This window comes from Myotis davidii, unplaced genomic scaffold, assembly GCF_000327345.1.
Source record: "Myotis davidii unplaced genomic scaffold, ASM32734v1 scaffold544, whole genome shotgun sequence".
Classification (NCBI taxonomy): domain Eukaryota; kingdom Metazoa; phylum Chordata; class Mammalia; order Chiroptera; family Vespertilionidae; genus Myotis; species Myotis davidii.
Window position 1 is genome coordinate 890,156 of NW_006297018.1, and position 11,279 is coordinate 901,434.

General features: G+C 41.7%; 2 protein-coding genes across 5 annotated transcripts in view; both read right to left on the reverse strand.

The window, feature by feature from the left end:
- TAF3 (TATA-box binding protein associated factor 3) overlaps positions 1–1,632 on the reverse strand; it is a 181,418-nt gene extending 179,786 nt beyond the window's left edge. The window contains exon 1 of the mRNA XM_006772603.2: positions 471–1,632. Coding sequence (XP_006772666.1) covers positions 471–636 — 166 coding nt within the window. The 5' untranslated portion in view covers positions 637–1,632. The remainder of the gene's footprint in view (positions 1–470) is intronic.
- A 6,341-nt stretch (positions 1,633–7,973) lies between these two features.
- The window catches only part of ATP5C1 (ATP synthase, H+ transporting, mitochondrial F1 complex, gamma polypeptide 1), a 22,980-nt gene continuing 19,674 nt past the window's right edge, over positions 7,974–11,279 (reverse strand). For 2 of the 4 annotated variants that reach the window (XM_006772604.2, XM_015569730.1), the window contains exons 9-10: positions 9,171–9,207; positions 7,974–8,115 (exon numbers count right to left, since the gene is read on the reverse strand). In XM_006772604.2, coding sequence (XP_006772667.1) covers positions 9,201–9,207 — 7 coding nt within the window. In that variant the 3' untranslated portion in view covers positions 7,974–8,115; positions 9,171–9,200. The remainder of the gene's footprint in view (positions 8,116–9,170; positions 9,208–11,279) is intronic. The other 2 variants (XM_015569731.1, XM_015569733.1) reach the window with 1 other exon arrangement.

An 11,279-nucleotide genomic window follows, 5' to 3' on the forward strand; every position in this document is an offset into this window, starting at 1 on the left:
GCGGGGGCTGCGGCAGGGCCAGCCTGGTTCGGAGCGGCCGGCAGACGGAGCGCCTGTGACAACTAGTTGTAGTAGTTTGCAGGCGAGACAGGGGGAGGACCCGAGGGAAAGGGGCTCTCGGACGCTCCCAAGGTGGCTCTACGCGCGGCCAGACAGACAGGAGACCGCGGGCGAGACCGACGCGCCGTGCAGAGCAGAGGCGAGCGGGAGGGTGTGGAGCTGGAAGCCGACCCGGGGCTCCCGGCTGGAGGCGGGAAGTTAGCGGACGAGGACGAGGCACCAAAAGGATGATTAGAGTTTCCCAGGGACAGTGGAAACGGAGGGGGGTCAGGGGCCAAGAAGACGCCCGAACTCGGGTAGGGGGTGAAGGGCACCGACACCTCGGAGATGTGGGGAGAGCGATGGGGAGACCGGAGGTGTCACTCGTGACTGTCCGGAGGCAGCCCTCCCGCACCCAGCCCGGTACTCACAGAGCTCAGAGTACCGGTGGCAGCCCCGTCCCAACTGCTGCAGGTAGCGCTGCAGGACGTCCGTGAGGAGGTGGCAGGCGCTGAGTTGCACGGAGTCCCAGCCCAGCGCCTGGCAGATCTGCGCCACCGAGACCCTCAACAACGACCTGGAGTAACTCTCGCACATCCCGCTCCGTGGACTCCACCGCAGCACTTGCTGCCACTTCTCTCCACCGCCACCGCCTAACCTTAGCAGAGCCCCTGATTCATCCTCTAGGGCCCCTGCGGCGGGGAAATCGTTCCCCCCGACCCCTGGCGACCACCTCAAAGCCTCGGCAGCACGGAGCGCGCCAGCCTGAGAGCCGCCATTTTGGACTCGCTCCGCCTCCCGCTGGATGGTCGCCGGGGAGAGGCAGCACTAGACGAACGCTGAGCGCACCGATGAGGAAGCTCCGCCCCGTTGGGGCAGAGCGATGCTATCGGTATCGATTCTCGAGACTGGAAAGCTGTAGGAAACGTCGTTGCCGAGCGCAGGTGGAAGAAGCGGCCGAAGAGGCAGGTGCTCGGGCCTTCCGGGTGGGGGCTGGATGCTCACTTGGAGAGGAAAGGAGAGGGGATCGTCAGTAGTTTAGGGGCAAAAATCAGGAATGAAGTGAAAATGCGAGTGTTAGAGAGAAGTGGGAAACCGAGTGGTTCGGAGTCAAGGGGCGGGATTTGGGGCGTGGGAACCTAAGTGCCCCCCCAAACGCGGATCTCATCCGTTTTGCCTCTGCTCAAAGAAAACCACCTGAGCTTTTTACCATTGTGTAGATTAAATCACGCCCAAGCTGTTTAGCATGCCATTCCGAGCCCTTAACAAGTAGGGTGGGGATAGGGTGAGACGAGTTAGGCACTGGCCTTGGTGCAAAATTTATGAGGCCCCAGAAATCTAATCAAGGTCAATAACAAGTACCTTAAATCAATGGAGCTGGCAGAGGGCATGGGGCACGTTTGCCTACAGCAGAGCCTTCTCCCAGCCTCAGCCGAGTGTTACCAGATCTCTCCAATTTGCCAGAAATTGGGATTTTGTGATAGGGACCTCGATTTTTAAATATTGGGAATACATTTTTAAAATTTTAATTTGCAAGCAAACCAATCCCATGGTTAAGCCAGGTTGTAATGGCTCATTTACTCTGTTTCTTAAATATGCAGACTAATGTGTGTGTGTGTGTGTGTGTGTGTGTGTGTGTTTTACCTGCAAGCTTCTTTCTTTCCCCTTATTCTCTCTTCTGTATTGTCTGTTTCTTGATTCTTATACCTATCACAGTGCATTAAGTATTTGAGTTTATATGCCTCTCCCAATAAATTGTGAATTTCCTAGTGGCTTTACATTACCACTATAGGGACTATTTCAGGACCTTCAACATAATATATTCTTTCTTTTTTTTTTTAAGTCTTAAAAACCCAATAGCCCTAGACGGTTTGGCTCAATGGATAGAACGTTGGCCTGCGGACTGAAGGGTCCTGGGTTCGATTTCAGTCAAGGGCACATGCAAGAGTTTCAGGACCAATCCCCAGTAAGGGGCGTGTAAGAGGCAGCCAATCAATGGTTTGCTCTCATCACTGATATTTCTCTCTCCCTCTCCTTTCCTCTCTGAAATCAATAAAAATGTTTTTTTAAAAAACTCTATATAACTGAAAATATGATACTTCAACTAAATGACCATCTGTAGAGAAGGAGCAAGGTGCTAGGTGGCAGGGGCCTATAACATCTTTTTCATTGACTTTTCTGACCCCAAGATTATCAGGGACCTTTTGGATACTAAATATATGGACCACTTTAGTCTTCATCTTACTTGACCATTTTGTAATTATTTGATAATGTTGAACACTATCTTCATTTTGAAACTTTGGTACCTTGAATTTCACAATACACCCCTCTCTTGCTGTTCAGTCAGTTCTTCTGGAGCTTCCTTTTATAGCTCTATATTTGATTCCTCTTCATTTGCATGTGTGTGCTTTAACCCCTTAACATTATATTTTGGAAAATTTTAAACCTACAGAAAAACTATAAATAGGTATAAACTTGACCTACATTCATCAGTTGTTAACATTTTGCCATGTTTACTGTGTGCATACACATAACGCATCCCTTTTTCCAGAACAATTTGAAAATACTTGCAAACTTCATGGCATTTAACCCAGAAATAGTTCAGTCTGTATCTTCCCCAAACAAGGACATGATTATATGTCAAAGGTTCAATTCCCTAGAAAAACAGTTCTGAGATGAAATTCAAACTGCAGAAGGTTTATTAAGGAGTGCTTCTGGGACCACCACCTGTGCAAGGCAAAGAGCTTGCACTGCACTTTCCTTTCGCTTTCTTTGTTGTTTTTGTTTTTTTAACTTTTCCTTGCAGTGCACTTTCAAGGGGGACTTCAGCCAATCCCATAGGGAGCTGAATGTGGATGGCCCTTCAGCTTTTCCATGAGATGAAACTAGGCGGCTGACCTTGATATTCCTGTGTTGGTAAAAAATATAATGTAAGCCCTCATTGTGTGACGGCTTTCCTGGAAAGGGTGTGTAATCGTAGGCAAAGTGCTTTCTGCAGCAGAGGCAATTCCAAGGAAGGCGGAAGTCCTTCAGTCCTAAGGGGATCTAAGCCGTGCATTATAATATTCTCTCCTGTCTTAGTCTGTTTGGGCTGCCATGACAAAATATAGTCAAAACTCATTTCTCTAATGTCTGCCATCTCAAACAATTAGGTTCTCTACAAAGGTGTTCACAGGAAAAATGTCTCCAATTTTCAACCTGACAGTCCTTTAAAGCTGATACTGCAGCTCTCTTAGGCAACAAACAAAAGAGAGAATGCTTTTGTTGCTGGTAACAATTAGCACAATTTTAAAACATAAAGAGGCCATCCAGAGTGCTAATGTTGCTAAGGGTGTGAAAGTGCTCACAAAACAATAACCACAGGCAACTGAATAGGTAGAAAACTGTTGTTGATTGGGTAAAAAGATAAGCAGTTAGCTGGTGATGGCATTTCAGAGGCAGTGATCTATGAAAAATTCTTTTTTTTAAAATTAACCTTATTGTTGAAAGTATTACAGATGTCTCCTTCCCCCCCCCCCCCCATTGACCCCTTCCAGCCCACCCAGGCCTTCACTACCTTATTGTCTGTGTCCCTGGGTTATTCATATAAGTTCTTTGGTTAATCATTTCCCACTCACCCACCCACCTAGCCCCTGAAAAATTCACTTAAGAAGGGGGTGGTTTGATAAATTTAAGAAAAGAATTATTTATAGATTCAATAGTACATTAGACATATACTGTATATATGAGAAAGGTGATAAAAGGGAATCATTTGGGGGGTCCGGAATGGATTCACTCAACTTATATTATTTCTAATGGGAAAAAAATATTTGATTTTCACACAAATTGCTTCTCCAACAGCCTTTTGGAATGAATTAGGTTCAAGAACTGAAGTTCCACTGTACCATAGACTGGGTAACTTATCAACAGAGATTTATTTCTCACAGTTCTGGAGGCTGGAAGTCAGCAATCAACTTCTGTTCTCATTCACAAGGTGGTAGGGGCCTGGGAGCTCTGTGGGATCTGTTTTATAAGAGCATTAATCCCATTAAAGAGGGCTCCACCCACTCTCATGATCTAATCACATCCTAACAGCTCCACCTTAATACCATCATGCTGGGAGTAAAGATTCCAACATGCATTTTGGCAGTACACAAATATTCAAACCATGGCAACTTTAGTCCACTTCTTGTACCCTTAAATTCACTTCTTGGTATAAATTTGAGGAACAGCTCCTCCTGGATTTGGGAGTTGGAGGTGGGGGGCGGAGGGAAGGGGGAAGAGGAGGAGACTCTTTTCCTAGAGAAAAAACAAATAGGAGGGACAGCTTCCATTGATCGTCTTCCTCCTCCACGGTTCTAAATTTCTCTCACCAAAGCTAGCACCATTATTGGTCCTCAGTGGCTTACCTAGTGGCACCACCCAGACCCTTTCTGCAGGAGGTCTGAGCCCCTGGTTTTTATGCCCTTTTCAGACTGTGGCTGCTAAACCTGTCTGCAGACCATCAACATTAGGCAAGAGGCACCCAACCAGACCACTTGGGTACCGAACATTTCTCCTTGCCTTCATGGTGTAACAGCAATGATCAGGGTCGATTACTCCTGCCAACACTGACTCCTCTGCATGCTGTCTCCTGGCCTAAGTGCCCAGGTAATATTTCAGTGGGACTCTGTCTACCCTGATGAAAACATCCCCACCACCCCCCCTTTTGGAATTCAAAACTGTCAACCTGGGGAAGCCAGAGTTGCAGAGACCAGAACAGTTTCCCAGCAGGGAAACTGGCTTCCACCTGTGTGTGATCTATCCAACCCAGCAGCACAGACACATAAGTCATTGACTTAGTTTTGTATGTGGCATACTGGGGGACTTAGCCTGTGAGCTAGTGCTTTAGTTGTGCCTTCAAAGGGTGTTCCCCTGCACTGTCAGACTCACAGCTCTAGTGGTCTATCAGTTATGACCAAATTTCCACAGTCGTGTGCCCACTCCCAACCTCCTTTGTTGTAAAATGGCTCCCTTGCTCTGACACAGCGATACAGGACACCAGTACGTCAAACACCATAAGCAGGAAAGGCAAATCTATATCCATAAATCCAGAACATGCGCCTATTCCTGTCAACACAAATGGCTGCTCTTTCTAGGATGAGCATTGTGGTCCACTTGCTAAGTAGTTGGTTGGTCTCCTTAGAGTGTATTTACTTTGCTAGGGTGCTATAACAAAATGGCACAGACTTGGGGGCTTAAACACTTATTTTCACACAGTTGTGAAGGCTGTAAGTTCAAGATTGGTGTTATCACAATGGATTTTCTTAGTCCTCCTCTCTCCTTGGCTTGAAGCCACTTTTATTTCTGAAACTTTGTGATGTTCTTCTCTGAAAGCTTTTAGGTCTCTACCTGCACTGCTCTGAAAGGTCACATGCTGATCTTGAATGAGCATCCTTGGACAAGTCTTTACAGTATGAGTACTTCTGTAGACTAGCCCAGTGTTCGGCAAACTCATTAGTCAACAGAGCCAAATATCAACAGTAAAACGATTGAAATTTCTTTTGAGAGCCAAATTTTTTAAACTTAAACTACATAGGTAGGTACATTGTTATTATCTTAATTAGGGTACTCCTAAGCTGGCCTTTCCTAAAAACATCCTCAATCTGAGGGGTCGACCTCAGCGAAGGTAACCCCACTTTTTCTAACGTCACTTCTTCAAAATAGACTGGCCCAGGCTGAAAACCGACTTCTGCGCATGGGCCATGAAGTTTCAATTGCGCCCGCACATGGTGTTTTGTGGAAGAGCCACACTCAAGGGGCCAAAGAGCCGCATGTGGCTTGCGACCCGCGATTTTGCTGACTACTGGACTAGACTATTAGAAGTGGAAATGACTCAAACTGTATATTTTAAAATTTAATAGACACTGCCAAATCACTCTCAAAAAGATGGTAAACTTGCACTAACAGCGTTATGAGATTGATTCCTCCTACTGTAAAACTTTATCTATTTTAAAAAACATTTACCATTCAAACCATTTAAAATTTTTTTGTTATGTTTTTATTGATTTCAGAGAGGGGGAGGTGAGGAATAGAAACATCAATTATGAGAATGATCAACTGCCTCCTGCATGCCCCCTATTGGGGATCAAGCCTGCAACCCTAGCATTTGCCCTGATGCAAGTTGAACCCACAAGCCAGGCAACTTTTTCCGTCTTTAGTCTTTAACAATTTGATGGATAAAAAGGACAATTGACTACAAATTCACTGCCCATTTTTAAAACTGACATCTTTTTTTCATTGAAATGGGATTTCTTAGTATATCAATGACATACACTCCTTTAAATCATCACCCGAGGGTATGTTTATTTGATTTTAGAGAGCAGGAGAGAAACATTTACAGGTTGCTTTCCAGATGCACCCCAACTGGGGATCAAACCCGAAACTTAGGTATATGCCCTGACTAGGAATGGAACCCACAACCTTTTGGAGTACAGAAACACACTCCAACCAAATGCACACACCAGCCAGGGCAGTGACAAATACTTCTGTCATTAGAGAAGTTTGTCTTACTGCTGTTCGATAAGAATGCACGATCATTTTTTCTACTCTTTTTCTTTAAAAAACTATATATATATATATAACTTATGATTTCTGAGAGCGAGAAACATCAATACATCAATGATGATGGAGAATCATTGACCAGTGGCCTCCTGCACACTCCACATAGTGGATCTAGCCCACAACCCAGGCTTGTGCCCTGTACAGGAAATTGAGCCATAACCTCCTGGTTCATAGATTGATGCTCAACCACTGAGCCACACTATATGTATTTTATTTAATGTTTATCTAAAACTCAAGAGAATAGGTTTTATATTTTATTTTTTATTGTTTTGTAGTCTTTTTGGAAATTACAGGGGTGGGCAAAAGTTTACAGTTGTTCATATGGAAAGACAAATATAAATAAATAATAATATAAGAGTAAACGTTTGCCCTAGCTGGTGTGGCTCGGTGGATAGAGTGTCAGCCTGTGGACTGAAGGGTCCCAGGCTCGATTCTGGTCAAGGGCACATGCCTGGGTTGCGGTCTTGGTCCCCAGTTGGGGGCCTGGCCGATCAGTGATTCTTATCATTGATGTTTCTCTCTCTCCCTCTCCCCTCCTCCCTGAAATCAATAAAAAATATTTAAAAAGAGTAAACTTTTGCGCACTCGTAACTGTCAAACTACTTTTGCCCACCACTCTATATATTATTGTAAGAAAATAATCACACACTAAGTTCCCTACTTTAAATAAATAGGGAGGAAAACCTGGAGATTCTGGCATGGCCATCTCACTGCATGTAATCAGCTAGGCATCCAATCTTTTTTTTCTTTTAATATGTATTATTGATTTCAGAGAGGAAGGGAGAGGGAGAGATAGAAACATCAATGATGAGAGAGGATCATTGATCGGCTGCCTCCTATTGGAGATCAAGCCTGCAACCTGGGCATGTGCCCTTGACTGGAATTAAACCCAGGACCCTTCAGTCCACAGGTCAATGCTCTTATCATCTGAGCCAAACCAGCTAGGGTGCCATCCAATCTTCATGGTTATCTAAATGCGACTATGGAATTAATATCATATGGGAATGTTTCTCAGTGCTTACAAAATATATTTAAAAATTTATTAGACTAAATGTATGCCTAGAATTCTATATCCCATATATGAGAAACAGCGGATGACTGCAATCACATTTTTACTTCATTGTGTTGGCTGCTCTTTGACAGTGCAAAAGGATGGAAGCCGGGCTGAGGCGTGGTCTGTGGCCTCTTCCTTCCACCCTGACCCCAAAGAGGCCAGATGTTTTAAGATTGTTTCAGAAAGCCTTGTCAATTTTCAAAAAAATTTAATAGCATATTAAGTTTTAAATATTTTAACATGTCATTTTGAAAACTATATTATTCTTATATACTAAGTAAAGACAGTGAAATCGAACTTTATTGTAAGTTGTTTATTGTAAGATAATTTACAAATATCTTGCTGTCTTTAGTAATTTAAACAATAGACCAATAATTTCTTCTGACCAGGACAGCAGTAAGCTAAAAACAAAATCAGGTGGCCGAATTTTCCTTCTTTACCTGAAAAACAAAGCACAGAACAAATAAAAACCAAGCAATATTTTTGGAAAAAATAATGGTATCAAAAGATAATACAGGGACTGTCACTTGTATGTTACTGTTCAAATGACATGTGTTTTTGTCTATTCTTTATTAGCTTAGTAGTTTCATGCTATGTATGTTCCATAACCAACCTATTGCCTATGAGAAACATGTAGGGGGGCAATGTATGCACAGCCACTGTTACAAGTTTATGTTATTTTTCTATCTTGTTTTATATGTATGTTATATAACATTCAAAAAGAATTTTTTGATTGAAAAGATACAAAATCTACAATTCTGATAACTATAAATTGCCAATTGTTTTGCAGTATTTTATCAGGTGTCTTGTCGTTTTTGTTTTTTTTTTTTTTAGTTAACTTATGAATGAATACATTAGATAATTTTTGGTTTTAGTTGAAATTTTATGTTGCTTGCATTTTAAGTTTTTGGTTCTTTGTAGTTTCTATTAACCCATGTCATCATTTAATAAGTGTTATAATACCAACCTACCAAAAGATTTAAAGAATTTTTACATAATAAAATGTTCCTCTACAAAATTTGGTTCTCAAATTTTGGTCTGGGGGCCCTTTCATGGGGTTCATGAGGGCAAGACCATTTTCATAATGTTATTTGCCTGTTTTAGTTTCATTCTCACGAGTACATGGTAGCGTTTTCCAGTGTGTGATATCCAAATGGAATGAATACAGAAATAGATGGGAATCTTGTTATATTTTTGTTGTCAGACATTCAGGGGTCCTGAGATCATAAAGTCTGAGAACCACCACTCTTCATCAATCTATATTTAATATCTCAAAATAATGCTAATTCTCTTTCCTTAAAGTTTACTTAACAAAGCTAAGAAAAAGCCCTCCAGCATTATACACATGCTTCCATAAGTTGGCTGCTACACTAAACAAGGCCTAGCAACCTAAACCTCAACAGTGTCACCGTTGCTAAATTACCTTCAGTTCTAACTGTCTTGGTTTCTTTTCTGAAAGGGTATGGGGAGAGTGTGTGAAATATTACCACTTTACCTCTTGTCTGAGGACGAAACTTGATTTTCATTAATCCCTGGTTATTGTATTAGAAAAAAAAGACAAACACAAACAAGCTGGTCAACAATCAGTCCATGCTAGTTAATCATGTGCACTTGCCAACTAAATATGTCTATTTCCTCATTTGCTACCTTGAGGATATCACATACTTAGCAAAATATTCCTTTAAAACAGAGTCAATGATTACTATAAAAATGTTATAGATCTCAATCTGGTTATAAGCAATAAAACCATATTCATGCAAGACTGTGAAAGTATAATTAAAATCACAATTTTTCTATAAAACATAAAATGCAATATATTATAAATTTTAGGCTGACAACTAATACTTGGCACCTCAAATACTGTGGTTTATTCATGCTTTATATTTTATTACTACAGAGCCAAAAGTGTTTGTGTTAAATATTAAAGTCTTCAACTAGAATAACCAATAGGTTAGAAAGCATGCAAATCCATAAACAATTCAACCCTGAGACCACAGAGCTAACTTTTTATAAAGGATGTGGGCAACCTCTAGAAAGCGAAAATTCAGTAACTTCCAGTTTTTAGAATTCTTTTTTAAAATCTGTTTTATGTCCCAATCTCCTCCTCATTTTCCTTGATTTGCTACTGTGTAGTCAGGTTTACCACATTTCTAATCCAGAAAGACCCTAATCCACAATTCGGTAGAAATTATAATCTCACACTTTATTCCTGGTTTTCCTTTTTCAAGAGCAAAAAAAGAACCTTGGTTCTCTAGCTCTCACAGACCCCTGAACCTTCATAATGCAGTCTTTCTTCCAGGGCTTCCCAAATTTGCCATTCAAGAAGCAATCAACTTAGCATTAGCTAAGACATATAACAAGGAGGACAATGAGTAATAAAATTACTTAATCCTTGGATTAGTCCCCATATTCTAGATGACAAAATTGAGTTGCAGAGAGTATCTTAACCAAGTTTATCAAGACAGTAAGTAGCAGGGCCACTCATTATTGCACTGTAATCTATGATGGTAATAGAACATTAGTGAGCAGGCTGAGTGATAGGTGAGATTTAAGATAGCAAAGCTGATGGATCCAACTAATGGTTTCAATTAGTTTTACTTGTGTCTCTGGCATTCTGCCCAGTTTCTAGCCTTGAGACAATACTTAAAGACCAATTTAAATTTCACCTTAGTGATGAACCTTTCCTCAATTCTTAAATGTTTTCACGTACTCAACAAAACGTTATTTCTCCCTCTTCTGAACTTCCAGTTCTTAATATACTTATGGCATGTCAATCATTCACTCAACCACCATTTATTGAGGAAGTACATGCCAGGTGATGGGGCTACAAAAGTAAGTAAGATAGTCCTTCCCAAGCCACAAGAGCACACAAATAAAAAGGTAATTCCTAATAATGTTAAGTGCTGATAAAGGGAAGCACAAGATGCTGAAGAAGGGTACCCCACCCAAACTATGCAAGAGAGTTTCCTGGAGGAAAGGATTCCCCCAGCTCCGTTAGGAAGGATACACAGGGATCTGTCAGATGAAGAACCAAAGGTGCAAGGGGAAGAAAAGAGTGGCACTTGAGGCAAAGGCACATGCCACTTTAAAGGTAAAAGAGCATGATATGTTTGCAGAACTACAAGTACATCAATGTGGCTAAAGTTCCAGGAAAGTGAGAAATGGTAGTGGTAAGAGACTAGACTAAGAGAGTGTTGGTGTCCAGAAACTATAGGTTCACACTTATCAAACTAAGCTGTTTCTGTAGGATGACACTGAGAGAATGGCTCTATTAACTTCGTCATACTACTTAGTCAAATCTTTTCTATAAAGGGCTAAACAGTAAATATTTTAGGCTTTGTGGGTCACAGTCTCTTTTTATAATCCTTTAAAAATATGAAAACCATCCTTAGCACTAGACCTCAGTTTGCTAACTTCCATTCTACTGCAATTTCAAATATAGTATCTGTCTTCCCTGTTAAGGCGGTGAGCTCTTTAATGGCAAACACTACTACATCCTCAGTGCCTAGCATAGGGGCTGGTACTGAAGAGGCTCTCAAAAAAAATTTCTTTTCAACTCAGGAGAGAAATCACAAGAATCTGCATTAAGTGGGCATACAGGGGA